The following is a 16,017-nucleotide window of genomic DNA, read 5'->3' on the forward strand; positions in this document are numbered from 1 at the left end:
GAGCATTTGCCCCTTGTGATCCGCCGAAACATGTATTTTATACACATTTTGGTGTAAGGAATTGCACCTGAATAACGTTTTTCCAAACTGTTGGATAAGTATTGTCTGGCCTCCTCGGTTTCCCGATCTAACGCCGTTGGATTTTTACCTATCACCTCAAAACCTTGGTGTATTCAACTCTTGTCTAAGGAACTTTTACAGAATAAAAATTAACAATAAAAAATAAAAATTATTTTTGGATTCCACTGCATAAAGACTTTGATATTTTAAAAATTTTAATTGGTTAAACGGAATATTTGCCAAGAATATATTTTTTTAATATTATACTGTTTATTACACAAGAATATTCCTACTAGTTCGTTATATTTTAGACTTTGAAGTCAGTTGTTACCTTAAGGATTAAACATTGTTCTTGGATTCCACTGCATGCAGAATTTGATATTTAAAAAAAAATTAATTGGACATATTTAAATCTTACAGAATATTTTTTTAATATTAACCTTTTTACTACACAAGAATATTCCTACTAGTTCTTTAGATTTTAGACCTTGAATTCAATGAACACATTAAATATCAAAACTTCATTTTGGACTCAGCAGACTTGGCATAAAAATCCGATATTTTTAAAATTTTTACTTGTACAGTTTTTACCTCGGAATATTCTTTGTAATAAATACTTAAATAAATACTGTCCTTATTTCTGATTGAGAGAATATTTCTGATTAATTTTTAGATATTGCACATCGAATTTAATGGACCCCTCGAAGATCAAACATTGTTTTTGGACATCACTGAATACCAAGTCCAATATTTTAAGCACTTTTGCTTAGATGAGTTCAAATCTCAAATAATAGCTGTGACAAATACTGTCGTGAATATTATGCTTCTTGTTTCATGATGCAATCTCTCTTGGTTTTTTAGATATTATACATTGAATTTAGTGGTCTCAAACATCATTTTCGGACTCCATTGCATAAAAAGTCCAACATTTTGGGCACTTTTATCAGGATTCATTGTGATGTGATAAGGAACAATCCAGGGCTGTTGTGGCGAGTACACCAGTCCACCATTCTTATCTTATGAAGTTTTTAATTAATTCTTTCGAATTATTGGCTTCTTTATTTATTACATTCTCTTTCTTTCTTTTTATTGCGATTTATTTTATCGAGAATGAACATGAGTGCCCTTTCTTTGGTTTAAGGTTCAGGCCATCCATATTTATTATTTCAGAGCCTTATAATGTACAACCTAGTCCGCCTCTGGTAAAACAAATAAGGTAAGTGTGTTTTAAGGGCTCCGTTTTAAGAGGTCCTTAGCAGTGTTGACCAGACCAAGTACTTTAAGAAAAAACTGATTTCCAGTGGCAACTTTGCAGGGAGGGCCTATAGGAAAATTCCAAATAATTTTTTTTATTTTCTACCTAATTCCGAGAGATTTCCCACATTTGCTGGGACACCCTGTGGAACGATACTTAGGTAGCAAATTATGAGCCCATTTCGTTTATTTTAAATTTTAAACGGACGCCATTTTGAAAAGTGAAACTATAATGAAAAGGCATTAAATTTATAAAAAAAACAACGATTTTCTTGTATAATAAAGAAGGAAAAAAACCGCCAGTCAGTGAAAATAAAAATATATTAGTATGGAAAGTTGCATGGATATATATACAAAACAGACTAAACTAATTAAAAAAAAAATAATTAAAACGATAAATAACATACCGACGTCTTCAAACAAAAAAAGAATCATCCGATAAATGCATTTTAAACGATAAAAGACGACCTACTCTAAAATGAGAAACGATGAACCCCCGATGAACAGTCTCTAACTCAACAAATTCCGAATCTCTTTATGCATATGACACAAGAAATCGACGTAGCTCGCCGACCCGTCCGTACCGCGATCCTCCACCAAAAAGTGCTTGAACACCGGCTCCAACTTCTCCCGTTGCCTCACGATCGTGAGCCGCATATGCCTGTGCCTCTCCCTCCTAATCTCCTCCACGATCCTCCTCAAGGCCTCACTCAACGGATTATCCAGCTCGGGCAGATGCGGCCTCTCGACATCCACCTGCAGGGCCGTGGGCACTCCAAAGACGCCCTGCACGAACTCCCCACTGGCCCCCGCTCCCAACCACAAGAACATATGCACCCCGTTCTCCAACAGATACACCCCTTGATCGGACATTTTCTCCGAGGTGCAACGCACCGGAGGCGGGATTTCCACTTTTTCCGGATTCAAATCGTGCACGGGCACCAGACGAGGATAGAAATAGTTCACGGAAGTCCCGACGTCCATCGTGAGGACCATCTGCATGGCGAAAGCGCGATCGTCAATGGTCATGTCACTGCCTCCGGAAATCGCGTCGCTTTTTAACAAACAACTGACGTAGAGGGGCAAAAGTTTCATGCACTCGGGCAGGATCAGTTGACCGGCGCTGCTGGGGGTCGCGCAGTGTTTCCTGTAAGTGGCCAAGATCTGCGCAGCCCGGTTCACCAAGTTCTCTTTGACCTGCTTGGGATTGTGCTCCAACAGTTTAAAAGTCGCTTGCTTCGCTAAATAGTTGATTAAAGTGTCCAGGTCGCAGCTGCGATACAAATCGGCCATCTGGGAGCAGGTCTTGAGCGACAAGTTCATGATGCGCAAACGCCTCTGTCCGGAGCAGGAGGTGTACAGTAGGGCCGCCTGCACGTACACCCCCTCCTCCTCGCTCAACTTATCGTCATGTTTTATCTCTATTGCCACCCCTTTGTCGCAATCGATGGCGGCCAACTCCATGTCGGTGGTGTTCGACATGAAAAAGTATCCATAAAAGTCGGTGGGGCGCACCCCGGTACTCGTCCTCACGCGCATCACCCCGTCGAAAGCAACGGGGCGACTTATATCCATTATGACGTCGTTAATCAACCGATCCCCGTCGATATCCGCTTGGAAGTACGTGTACTTGAAAATGTCCCCGCCGGTGAGCCGGGAAACTTGCCCGATCGTGGCCAAATCGATAAAAGAATTATTTAACACGAACAAATCAACCGAGCAACCGGCGGACACGCAGTCCTGTCCCAGCTGGTTGTACGCCTGCGTCTGGGGGGTCAATACGGTGCGCTCCTTGTCCGTCCCAAGCAACTTGCGGTCGTCCCGGTTCTTAAGCTTCCCGGGACACTCTGCCGTAGGCAGCGACGAGTGGAACACCAGCAACTTCCCGACAGTTTCCGACGCCCTTAAGGCTTCCAATCCTGCCTGGATCGCCGGCAAAAGGACGATTTCCGTCTCCTTGGTGTCCCGGAACATTTGGGGGATCTGCTCCATGAGGGCGTCGATGACCGCCTCGCTCTCCTCAGGAGTACACAAGAACCCGTCCAATAAGGGCATGAACATCTCCTGGGTATCACCCACGACCATCATTTGGGGCCCCGCCAATGTCCCTTTGATGTTATAAAAATGGACCGAGCTGTTGTAAGTGATGAAGCCGACTTTCATGTTGCTCTTCTCCATGTTCTGGTCCACCGGGAGGTTCTGGATGATCTCCTTCATGCGCGCGCACAGTAAATTAACGAGACCCGACTTAATGTTATTATAAGAGACGTCTATGACGAAAACGATCGCGGGAGGCTTGGGGAGGGTGTTATTACGACAATAGTCCGCGGTCGCGACGAATTCGTACGTTCCCAGGACGAGTTCGGGACGTTCGTATTTGTCCATGCGCTGTCCGGTGTGGTCCAGGTGCTGGAAATATTCCGCAGGCACGTCCGCGGTCGCTTTACAGAACAAACATTGGAAACGACGTCCTGAGTCGATGAATTGCATGTAAGGGCACATGTAGGCCTTACATCTGATACACCTGGAATTTTTTTTTAAATCTAAATGGCCTTTAAGACTCTAAGAAGTTTTATGAACATTCCCAGAATGTTAGCTTATAATTCATTTATTTAAAAACTTGATGGCCCTTAACACTCCTGGAATGTACCATGAACACATCTATAAAAGGATTACAACTATAGTTTTTTATACTCATTAAAAGAAAAAACACTAATTTAGTGAATGATTCCAGAAGGTGTTGGACTGGAAAGAAATCCCACATCAGTTCTTACCTCACAGGCCCCAACTCCCCAAAATTGACAATCGGCGGGGCAAACTCGTCTTTACCCAACTTGGCCATGGGGCTTATGACCAAGCTGAAGGGCACCGCAGTTTGCTTCATGGTGTCTTGTGTAATTGGGACATTATACATGGTGGACCTCATAAACCTCGGGCTGGCATTACCCTGATCCTGAACTGTGAAATTGGTGGTCACCAGGGGAGGCACCAGCCCCTTCTGGTTGGTCACAAATAGCCCACTCCTGGTGGCTTGGTCATCTTGGATGACCTTAAGGAGGAAAATTCTCCATTAAGTCCCATGAATATTTTGAATTAACCAGTTATTAAAAATCATTTTAAAGAAGCAGCTTATGTAGTAAATCATATTTTAATATGTTCCAGCTATCATACTTTTAACTCTATATAGTATCATTTATGTGTGATGTGACTAATAATTAGGAGTGTTTTTAATTAAATGACAGTGCGCCTATTGTCTTTTGTAATGTCATCTTCTTTCTTATTTACCTGACGTACTTCTTTATAGCCATACAATATAAAACTAAAGGATGTATATACACTGCACATTTCAGTTAAATGAATTGTAGTCGAAAGTCAAAGTACAACCAAATTTTGTAAATACCCTTATTTTCTAATTAATGTAATTTTATGAATGAAAACATCAGTAGCTCTGCATTCTGGAATTTTTGTTTTAAGGACTAGACCAGCGGATTAAAAAATTAATTTCTGACTCTGCTGAAATTAGTCAATACTTCTGTAAGACACCATACATACATGGATACATAAAAAATTACACTTCAAAAATTCATGTCTGAATTCTTTCAAGGGTGTTACAATAAACCCTCACTTCATTGAAATGTTTGAAAGCAGATAAATTGTGTTTTATCTTGATTTACCTGAATTGGACTTGGCATTTGATCGGGATCCAACCTCTTCTGCTGCTGCTGCTGCTGTGGCTGCCCATAATTCATGCCGGGCTGTGGATACCCCGGAGCCCCTTGATGCATGGGCCTCACGGGAGGCTGCCCCATATACCCCGGTCCCGGTGGACCCCTCAACGACATATTTTGCATCTGATTAGACATCTGGTCCATGGGCATCCTGTTTTGCTGAGGAAATTGCCCAGGACCTGGAGGAGGCATCATTGGGGGCATTTCATTTTGTCTTGAGGATATGCCAGGTTGTGTTGGAGGCATCCCCGGATAGTTTTGGGGCATTCCCGGTTGTGACTGAGGGATTGGGGGCATACCTGGATGTGCCTGAGGCATTGGGGGCATACCAGGTTGTGTTTGGGGCATTAGAGGCATGCCAGGTTGTTTTTGGGGCATTGGGGGCATACCAGGTTGTGTTTGGGGCATGGGAGGCATACCAGAAGGTTTTTGAGGCATTGGGGGCATGCCAGGTTGTGTTTGGGCTATATGAGGTTGATTTAGCCCAGTAGTTTGTGGGGGTAAGTTGCCTTGAGGAGGGCCTAAATTGGGGTTAAACTGACCTGGAGGTCCGGGTTTTGGAGGAGCATTGTTTACATAGCCATGGGGCGGTCCTAAATTGTTGTTTACACTCTCAGGTTGACCTAAATATGGTGGTTGTTGTGTGGGTCCTTTCGGTGGCATAAAGGGCAGTGTTTTGGGTGGCATGCCCTGGGGATTGTAGCCAGGGACCGGGGGCATGTTCGGGACCCCCGGGGAGTTCGCGTTTCCCAATAATCCGGGACTGGGGCCGTTTTTCTGAGGGGGCAAATTGGGGTTCGTGTTGCGCGGCGAGTAACCGTTTGACGGCGGGTTAAAGTTGCCCGGCTGGGGCGGCAGGTATTGCGGATTCATCACTCACTTATTATTTCGCGAAAAAACTGCCTCAAAACACAACAAAAATACGAGAAAACTGAACGTTTATGCCACGTAAGGTTACACGGGCATTTACGGGGACAACAGCAGCTGTCACGTTTGACGTTTAAAGTCCGACTCACCATCAGCTGGTTTACGTCAAAACATTCCGGTTGCTACAAACAAACACGTGAGCCTAACTGTCTGGATTGGAGTTTGGACTAGGGATGCGATATCGACCAAAAAACATCTCGCACATTCCTAGTTTGGACGTCTGTCAACAAAAAAGACGAAAAAAAAAGTTTTGCAACTCTAGTCAACCCCGTTTCAAAGCCGAAATTCACGTAAATCCGCCCCAAAATGAACGCGATTATCTTAAGGAACGTTGGCAGAACCTTCTCCGCATTGGGAAAACGCACCCTAGCGACTTCGGGGCTGAAAACCGGCTCCTTTAAGGTCCAGGACGACAAGGATTTCGTGGACAAAGTGGAGAACAGCAAAGAGCCAGTAATTGTTGATTTCTTCGCGACGTAAGTGATAAAACCCCGTTGATTTTGCAATATTTTAATGTGATTTTGTTGTAGTTGGTGCGGGCCTTGTAAAGCTCTCGAACCCCGGCTGGAAAACGTGATTGCCCAGAGAAAGGGGGACATCTCTGTGGCCAAGGTTGACATCGATGACTTAGGGGAGTTGGCTGCAAAATATGAGGTATTTTTGCATATATCTTTGTCTAATGAGGTAATAAAGTCAGCATTTCTTTTAGGTAAGCACTATTCCGGCCTTAGTAGTATTTCAAAATGGGAAAGTCAAAGAGAGACTCGTGGGGCTTCAGGACGAAGACAAGCTGAACTTGTGGATCGACAATGTCCTTAAGAAATAGTTTTTTTACATGTAATTTGATGAACTTTGAAGCTTTATTACTGTGTTTGATTATTGTTGACAGCGGTTGTAAATAATATAATTTGTTTGGAAAATACTACCAAAGAATAAATGTTTTATTAAATAACCTAAAATATATAATTTAATCAGATTTGGCTTCAGAATACACTGGCTCAGACTCCTCTTCTTCCGCATCCCCTTTTTTGCCACCCTCAGGTACCCAAAGTCCTGAATCAACACACCTCTTCATATGGTACTTGGCCTGCTCCTCATCCATTTTCGAAATGGTTTCTTGCAACAACTTTACATCCCTGGAGTCGAAACACTTTTTCAACTCATCCGGCAGGGAGTTGTACACTTCTTCCGGATCCAAGCCTCCGGGGCCCAACCTCTTTTGCTTCTCCTCCTCCTCCAGCTCCTTTACAGCTTGTTCAATCTTCTCAGCAGCCCTGCGCCGAATTCTCTCTTTAAATTGCTCGAGTTCATCCTCGAATGATTTCTTATACTCCACTTCGGCCACTTGGATTTTTGAGAAAAATGCATCAACACAGGCCCTTGGGTCATAATCCAGCTGCTTGGCCAGTTCCAGGATGTATTGCATACAAATAGTTTGATGGGCTACATGGGACATAAGTTCATGTTTGTCCTCCATTTCTAAGTTGATGCACCATATGACCAAGTAGTTTGCTGTGTTTTCACAGACAAGCTGCTGATGGGCCTTAAGGAACTGTCGGGAATCGTCGTATTTGCGCAACATGCCAAAGTGCTTCAGGTCTTTTTCGTTATCTTTGATAAACTGCTTCATGCGCTGCTCCTTCTCTTCTTCTGTTAAATTTTCTTGCACCGGGCGCTGCAGTTTGTTTATAATGGTCTTGGCGAAGCCCGGTTTGCTTATGGTATCCACGTTCCAGGGGGTCAGCTTCTCTTTCTTTTGGAACTCCTCTATTTCCTCCTTAAGCTTCTTGCCCTCGAGCTCCAGTTGCTTCAGCTGCTTTTCCAGCTCCTCTGTTTTGTTTTCTTGCAGTTTTTGGTTTAGTTCTTTCAGTTTTTTCTCGTGCTCCAGCTTCTTTTTGTCGAGGGCCTCTTTTTCCTTTTGGCGCTCCTCCATCCTCTCCATTCGGGCTTGGTGTCTCCATCGGAACAACGAGGGGGTGTCTATGTTAGGGTGGGTCTCGTCCTCGTCGTCTGACACCTCGATGTTCTTCCACTTACTGTAGTCCACCATTTTACTTTTTAACGGATTTTCTTTTAATTACTGTGAAAATTGGGAGGAATCGGGAAATTCTCGAAAATACCGGACGAATTTTGTTGTTTTCTTGATGTCTGTCACTGTCAAATGCATGACAAGACTTTAGGGATGCGACATCGACCGAAAACACCGATATTGACTATCGATGTTAACGTCGACACTCACACTCGATTGCATCGATAATATTGATGTTTTTAAATATATTATCCAAAAAACTTTGATAAATATCGCACATCCTTACAAGACTTTGACACATTTGACAAGTGTCACAGGGGTTTGTTTACATTCTGATTGCACCAGCATTTGAAATTTCTGAATTTAAAAACATTCCGAATTAAAGCATTTCGAAAGCATTATGCTAAAAGCTTTAAAATGCAACAAGTGAAGCATTTAATAACGAAAATGGCGGGTACAGCGGCGCAAAAAATCAACCGGCCATTTACCGTCATCGTGGAGGGCAATATCGGCAGTGGCAAAACCACATTTTTGCAACAAATCGCTAGAAACGAGAACGTTTGCGTGCTAGCGGAGCCCGTGGACAACTGGCGGGACGTCAACGGGCATAATTTGCTGGTAATACACCCCCCCAAGGGTTGTTTCATTAATTTATTATGATAAACTTTTAGGGGTTAATGTATGAAGACCCGAAGAAGTGGAGCTTCACTTTCCAGTCTTACGTGCAATTAACCATGCTGCAAAACCACCTGCAGCAAACTGGGGCCCCAATTAAACTTATCGAACGCTCCCTCTATAGTGCCCGTTACTGTTTTGTGGAAAAACTGGCCAAAGATGGTTTATTGCCCCAACCATCTTTTGCTGTCATCGACAAGTGGTTCAGCTGGATAAAATCACAAAAGCTGGCCGAAGTTGATATGATTGTGTACCTCAGGACCTCCCCGGAAGTTGTTTATGAACGAATATTGCAAAGGAAGCGTCCAGAGGAGAGGACAGTGTCTCTGGAGCACTTAAGGTCCCTAAATCAGTATCATGAAGATTGGCTGTTTAATAAGAACAAGTTTGAGTGTCCCGCTCCCACTTTGGTGTTAAACGCTGACCAAGAGAGGGAAACTGTCGCCAAAGAGTTCCTGAGGCTTGAACCCGAGATTTTAAGCACTTTAAATATAAAGGCGGAAGCACATGGATGAAAATGAGTGTTCCCGAATAAACTTTTATACTGTGGAAGTGGATGTTATTATTGGCCACTGTGTTGTTTTTTTTTTTTTGTTACTTAAGGGATTAATTTAAGTTTCTGATAAAACAATAAACATCAATATATTTACAACATAAAAACACACACACAAAAAAAATCATTAAATAAATCCGCCCTCGAGCATGGCCTGTCTAGCGGCGTTATTATAATGTTTAAACCGGTCGTTCCCCAACTGGATGCCCCCGTACCACCTGGTGACCACCACCATAACGTTCTTCACGTCCGCAATGGTCAATAGGTGCATCAAACGTCCCCCAGCATGGTTTTCTCCGTCGTCATCGCAGTCTTGCAACAACGTCTGTTTTCCTCCCTTCTTCTCCAGAAGTCGGTAGGCCGATACGTTGTGCTTCGCCTGCGAGATTTTCTTGTTCTGTTTTAAGGTATCCAGAAATTCTCTGGGGGGAGAAAGTTTAAGTTAGGGCGTTTCTTAATGAACATTTTGATGTATGAATGGTTCTTGTAAGTTAAAAATTTGCTGAGTTGTGAGCAAAGGTCCAAGCATTGGCTCAATTTCTTTAGGAGGTGATAGAGGGCTTATTGAGGTATAAAAGGTGTTTCTAGCCTAGGAAATTGCTCCCCTGTTATATATTTTTGTGAGAAAACTTACTTGACTTGATCCCGGTGTGTAATCAGGGCGGCATGGCCCTGGAAAGTGCTTTTCCGGTCAGTTATCGTTGGCCCATGAATTATTTTAAGGGAACTTTCAATCTGAATGTCCCTTTTCGTTGACTCACTCTCTTTGTTTTTCTTGCTTAGTTCCGGGCTTTTTTTGGTTGAACATTCCTGGGCCATATCCTTAAGGTTCATTATCCACTGATAAATTATCGGATATCCTTTATTATTTCTTGAAATTAAAACGTCATATTAGATATATTAAATACAGGCTGCTACTGGATGATGGTGATTAGCGCGGGAAAATTGCGACTTACTCAAAAATCTCCATAAACTCTTTATGGATAAGGTCCTTTTGAGACTTGCTCATATGTGGGGCCCATAGGTCGTAAGTGGGAGCCCTATCCGAAGGATAATCCTTGTTCAAAGTGACCATAAGCTCCACGTCCTTCGCTAATTTGATCCCGTAGGTCTCATCCACGCAACGTTTCTCCCATTGGTCTCCGAAGATGGAGTCGAGCACCTCCAACTCCTCCATTTGCTGAGTGTAATTGTCTGACATCTTAATTTTTTTTTAAGATAAAATTAACTCACGCACTCACTAAAATCGGCTCACGATATGTGACTGTTCGGTTCGAGTACAGATTCACAATTGATGATCGTAGATGAATGAATATTTGCGCTCGAGTTCGGAGATGTGGAGGGGATTAGGGCCTAATGGACATTTAATAATCGCGTTACCACAGAGATGTGGGGGGCGCGCGCATGGTTACTGGGACTGAAGTCGATTTTCTCTTTTTATTTTAATTGGAAAGAGAGAAACTAGACTGGATTTCGAGGTTAATGGTATTTTTTTTTAATTAAAAATTTCCAAGAATTAAGAGAAGTTTTAAATGATTTAAAAAAAATTGAGACTGTTGATTGAAAAGTTGAGATTTTTTTGGAATTTTCTATGTGCTATAATTTTCTAAAACTGGAAATGCTTGGAAAAAACAATATTTCCATTAACCGGGAAACTTGAAATATAATTTGCAATCCATGGAAGATTTGAAAAATTACGGGAAAATCCTGGAATGAAGTGAAAAAAAAATTCAAAAAAAATTTGAATACAATTTAAAATGCCTGGAATAATATAAATCATTAATTGTAATTCCTGTGAAATTAAAAAAACTGAATTAAATGTATGGAATAAAAAAGCAAAATCACTTTAAAGGGTTGGAAAACTTGAAAAAAATGACATAAAATACCCGAGAAATAGCGGAAAAATTGCTCCAAAAGACTGGAATAATGTAAATTATTAATGCAAATGCCTGAGAAATCCAAAAAAATGACGTAAAATGCTTGGAATAAAATGAAAAACCACTTTGAACGACTGGAAAATATGAAAAATAGAATAAAATTCCTGATATAAGGCAGAAAAATGACTCTAAAAGTACTCGAAAAAAAATTAAAAATTATTTAGAATACCTGGAATAAATAAAAAATTTCTTCGAATGGTCGGAAAACATGAAAAATGGCTTAAAATATCCGACAAATGGTGGAAAAATTGCTCCAAAAACACCGGAATAAAATTTAAAAAAATCATTTAGAATACCTGGAAGAAAAAGAAAAGTCACTTTAAATGACTAGAAGAGGTGGAAAATAATTTTCAAATATCGGAAAACGGGAAAATTGTGTATAAATACCCGATAAATGGCAGAAAAATTACTATACGAAGACTGGGATAAAATGAGAAAAATCACTTTAAAGGGTTGGAAAACATGAAAAAAAATGACATAAAATACCCGATAAATAGCGGAAAAATTGCCCCAAAAGACTGGAATATATTTTTTCTCAATTATTTAGAATGTCTGGAATAACGTAAATTATTAATGCAAATGCCTGGGAAATCCAAAAAATTACGTCAAATGCCTGGAATAAATAAAAAATTTCTTTGAATGGTTGGAAAACATGAAAAATGGCTTAAAATATCCGACAAAAGGCGGAAAAATTGCTCCAAAAACAGCGGAATAAATTTAAAAAAAATCATTTAGAAAAGTCACTTTAAATGACTAGAAGAGGTGGAAAATAATTTTCAAATATCGGAAAACAGGAAAATCGTGTATTAATACCCGAGAAATAGCGGAAAAATTGCTCCGAAAAACTGGAATATTTTTTTTCTCAATTATTTAGAATGCCTGGAATAACATAAATTATTAACGCAAATTCCTGGGAAATCCAAAAAAATAACGTCAAATGCCTGGAATAAAATGAAAAACGACTTTGAACGACTGGAAAATATGAAAATGGAATCAAATTCCTGATATAAGGCAGAAAAATGACTCTAAAAGTACTCGAAAAAAAATGAAAAATTATTTAGAATACCTGGAATAAAATAATACAAATTGCCTGAGAAATCCAAAAAATTACGTCAAATGCCTGGAATAAATAAAAAATGTCTTTGAATGGTCGGAAAACATGAAAAATGGCTTAAAATATCCGACAAATGGTGGAAAAATTGCTCCAAAAGACTGGAATATTTTTTTTCTTAATTATTTAGAATGCCTGGAATAACGTAAATTATTAATGCAAATGCCTGGAAAACCCAAAAAATTACGTCAAATGCCTGGAATAAAATGAAAAACCACTTTGAACGACTGGAAAGTATGAAAAATAGAATAAAATTCCTGATATAAGGCAGAAAAATGACTCTAAAGGTACTCGAAAAAAAATAAAAAATTATTTAGAATAACTGGAATAAAATCATACAAATTGCCTGGGAAATCCAAAAAATTACGTCAAATGCCTGGAATAAAATGAAAAACCACTTTGAACGACTGGAAAATATGAAAAATAGAATAAAATTCCTGATATAAGGCAGAAAAATTACTCCAAAAGTACTCGAAAAAAAATGAAAAATTATTTGGAATAACAGGAATAAAATAATACAAATTGCCTGGGAAATCCGAAAAATTACGTCAAATGCCTGGAATAACGTAAATTATTAATGCAAATGCCTGGGACATCCAAAAAATGACGTCAAATGCCTGGAATAAAATGAAAAACGACTTTGAACGACTAGAAGACATGAAAAATGGAATCAAATACCTGATATAAGACAGAAAAACGACTTCAAAAATACTCGAAAAAAATAAAAAATTATTTAGAATACCTGGAATAAAATAATACAAATTGTCTGGGAAATCCAAAAAATTACGTCAAATGCCTGGAATAAATAAAAAATTTCTTTGAATGGTCTGAAAACATGAAAAATGGCTTAAAATATCCGACAAATGGTGGAAAAATTGCTCCAAAAGACTGGAATATTTTTTTTCTTAATTATTTAGAATGCCTGGAATAACGTAAATTATTAATGCAAATGCCTGGAAAACCCAAAAAATTACGTCAAATGCCTGGAATAAAATGAAAAACCACTTTGAACGACTGGAAAGTATGAAAAATAGAATAAAATTCCTGATATAAGGCAGAAAAATGACTCTAAAGGTACTCGAAAAAAAATAAAAAATTATTTAGAATAACTGGAATAAAATCATACAAATTGCCTGGGAAATCCAAAAAATTACGTCAAATGCCTGGAATAAAATGAAAAACCACTTTGAACGACTGGAAAATATGAAAAATAGAATAAAATTCCTGATATAAGGCAGAAAAATTACTCCAAAAATACTCGAAAAAAAATGAAAAATTATTTGGAATAACAGGAATAAAATAATACAAATTGCCTGGGAAATCCGAAAAATTACGTCAAATGCCTGGAATAACGTAAATTATTAATGCAAATGCCTGGGACATCCAAAAAATGACGTCAAATGCCTGGAATAAAATGAAAAACGACTTTGAACGACTAGAAGACATGAAAAATGGAATCAAATACCTGATATAAGACAGAAAAACGACTTCAAAAATACTCGAAAAAAATAAAAAATTATTTAGAATACCTGGAATAAAATAATACAAATTGTCTGGGAAATCCAAAAAATTACGTCAAATGCCTGGAATAAATAAAAAATTTCTTTGAATGGTCTGAAAACATGAAAAATGGCTTAAAATACCCGATAAATGGCAGAAAAATGACTATACGAAGACTGGGATAAAATGAGAAAAATCACTTTAAAGGGTTGGAAAACATGAAAAAAAAATGACATAAAATACCCGAGAAATAGCGGAAAAATTGCCCCAAAAGACTGGAATATGTTTTTTCTCAATTATTTAGAATGCCTGGAATAACGTAAATTATTAACGCAAATGCCTGGGAAATCCAAAAAATTACGTCAAATGCCTGGAATAAATAAAAAATTTCTTTGAATGGTCGGAAAACATGAAAAATGGCTTAAAATATGCGACAAAAGGCGGAAAAATTGCTCCAAAAACAGCGGAATAAATTTAAAAAAAATCATTTAGAAAAGTCACTTTAAATGACTAGAAGAGGTGGAAAATAATTTTCAAATATCGGAAAACAGGAAAAATCGTGTATTAATACCCGAGAAATAGCGGAAAAATGACCATATGACGACTGGGATAAAATGAGAAAAATCACTTTAAAGGGTTGGAAAACATGAAAAAAAATGACATAAATACCCGAGAAATAGCGGAAAAATTGCTCCGAAAGACTGGAATATTTTTTTTCTTAATTATTTAGAATGCCTGGAATAACGTAAATTATTAACGCAAATGCCTGGGAAATCCAAAAAATGACGTCAAATGCCTGGAATAAAATGAAAAACCACTTTGAACTACTGGAAAATATGAAAAATAGAATAAAATTAGTGATATAAGGCAGAAAAATGACTCCAAAAATACTTGAAAAAAAATTAAAAATTATTTAGAATACCTGGAATAAAATAATACAAATTGCCTGGAAAATCCAAAAAATTACGTCAAATGCCTGGAATAAATAAAAAATTTCTTTGAATGGTCGGAAAACCTGAAAAATGGCTTAAAATATCCGACAAATGGTGGAAAAATTGCTCCAAAAGACTGGAATATTTTTTTTCTTAAAAAAAAATGACATAAAATACCCGAGAAATAGCGGAAAAATTGCCCCAAAAGACTGGAATATGTTTTTTCTCAATTATTTAGAATGCCTGGAATAACATAAATTATTAACGCAAATGCCTGGGAAATCCAAAAAATTACGTCAAATGCCTGGAATAAATAAAAAATTTCTTTGAATGGTCGGAAAACATGAAAAATGGCTTAAAATATGCGACAAATGGCGGAAAAATTGCTCCAAAAACACAGGAATAAAATTTTAAAAAATCATTTAGAAAAGCTGAAAAAAAGAAAAGTCACTTTAAATGACTAGAAGAGGTGGAAAATAATTTTCAAATTTCGGAAAACAGGAAAATTGTGTATAAATACCCGATAAAAACAAATTACTTCGAATGCCTTACTTAAGGCGAATGACTGATAGATATGAAAAATGACGTTAAATGTCTTGAAAAATGAGTCAGAAAATGCAGAAAAAATAGTCGACAACCTGGAATTAACAACAAAAATAATTTAAGGGCTGAAAAGTGTGTCGAAACCTGAAAAAATTCATTTATATCCTTGAAAAACGCAATAAATTACCCCAAAAACCTGATATTAAGGGGACAAATGCCTGGAAAAAAAATAATAAAAAACATTTTTAAACCCTTTGCACACCTGGAAAGTTACGTGAAAAATCAACTAATAAAATTCATTTGATAGGTCATAAATTGGTACTTAACCAGGTATAATTTCTTCTTAAGGATTCCAATAATAATTTCTTCATTTAATCCCTTTTATAGATTTAGAAACTACCCCTAAGCTGCTAATAAAGCAATTAAGTAATCTAACCCCTGATTTTGAAAAATCTATTATTCAAAAAAGGACCTTTTACCTGACTAAATTGCCTAAGGATTTACGAAGAACTAGGGTAGGTAAAGTGGGTTTTATCGGGAATCCTAATTAATACATTTTTAATAATGTACGTTTTTATAGAGTCATACCCTAGAAATGTTCCGGCGGGACATTATTTGGCCAGAAATCTAGGATATTCCTCACACAACAATATTTTTTTTTTAATGATGTAAACAAACCGTTTGACAACTTTGACTGTTGTGACGTTATTGAAAGGAGCGTGTATTCTGTCATGTTGCCACATTGATCCAAGTTAACTTGACGATTGT

General features: G+C 38.3%; 5 protein-coding genes across 7 annotated transcripts; 2 read left to right on the plus strand and 3 right to left on the minus strand.

Annotated features, from left to right (window-relative positions):
* Positions 1-1,617: 1,617 nt before the first annotated feature.
* On the minus strand, positions 1,618-6,049 carry LOC126747285 (protein transport protein Sec24C). The gene is made up of 3 exons (XM_050455815.1): positions 4,989-6,049; positions 4,089-4,363; positions 1,618-3,838 (listed from the first exon to the last, which is right to left on the minus strand). The coding sequence occupies exons 1-3, from the start codon at positions 5,913-5,915 to the stop codon at positions 1,825-1,827; spliced, it is 3,216 nt and encodes a 1,071-aa protein (XP_050311772.1). The 5' UTR covers positions 5,916-6,049; the 3' UTR covers positions 1,618-1,824.
* A 158-nt stretch (positions 6,050-6,207) lies between these two features.
* On the plus strand, positions 6,208-6,891 carry LOC126747312 (thioredoxin, mitochondrial). The gene is made up of 3 exons (XM_050455863.1): positions 6,208-6,445; positions 6,500-6,623; positions 6,679-6,891. Exons 1-3 carry the CDS (start codon positions 6,276-6,278, stop codon positions 6,793-6,795), a joined length of 411 nt encoding a protein of 136 aa, XP_050311820.1. The 5' UTR covers positions 6,208-6,275; the 3' UTR covers positions 6,796-6,891.
* A 6-nt stretch (positions 6,892-6,897) lies between these two features.
* Positions 6,898-8,140, minus strand: LOC126747300 (hsp90 co-chaperone Cdc37). The gene has a single exon (XM_050455842.1). The coding sequence runs from the start codon at positions 8,017-8,019 to the stop codon at positions 6,937-6,939; it is 1,083 nt and encodes a 360-aa protein (XP_050311799.1). The 5' UTR covers positions 8,020-8,140; the 3' UTR covers positions 6,898-6,936.
* A 151-nt stretch (positions 8,141-8,291) lies between these two features.
* On the plus strand, positions 8,292-9,221 carry LOC126747310 (deoxynucleoside kinase-like). Its single transcript, XM_050455861.1, has 2 exons — positions 8,292-8,616; positions 8,670-9,221. Exons 1-2 carry the CDS (start codon positions 8,416-8,418, stop codon positions 9,186-9,188), a joined length of 720 nt encoding a protein of 239 aa, XP_050311818.1. The 5' UTR covers positions 8,292-8,415; the 3' UTR covers positions 9,189-9,221.
* A 77-nt stretch (positions 9,222-9,298) lies between these two features.
* Positions 9,299-15,963, minus strand: LOC126747306 (protein IMPACT-like). Of its 3 annotated transcripts, none has more exons than XM_050455850.1 (4): positions 15,729-15,963; positions 10,183-10,490; positions 9,861-10,097; positions 9,299-9,648 (listed from the first exon to the last, which is right to left on the minus strand). In XM_050455850.1, the coding sequence occupies exons 2-4, from the start codon at positions 10,425-10,427 to the stop codon at positions 9,354-9,356; spliced, it is 777 nt and encodes a 258-aa protein (XP_050311807.1). In that variant the 5' UTR covers positions 10,428-10,490; positions 15,729-15,963; the 3' UTR covers positions 9,299-9,353. The 3 variants fall into 3 exon arrangements, with proteins under 3 accessions (XP_050311807.1, XP_050311805.1, XP_050311808.1); XM_050455848.1 differs by having other exon boundaries at positions 10,183-10,579; positions 15,729-15,960; XM_050455851.1 differs by having other exon boundaries at positions 15,838-15,928.
* Positions 15,964-16,017: the final 54 nt, after the last annotated feature.

The sequence above is a fragment of the Anthonomus grandis genome, chromosome 19, assembly GCF_022605725.1.
Source record: "Anthonomus grandis grandis chromosome 19, icAntGran1.3, whole genome shotgun sequence".
Classification (NCBI taxonomy): Eukaryota; Metazoa; Arthropoda; class Insecta; order Coleoptera; family Curculionidae; genus Anthonomus; species Anthonomus grandis.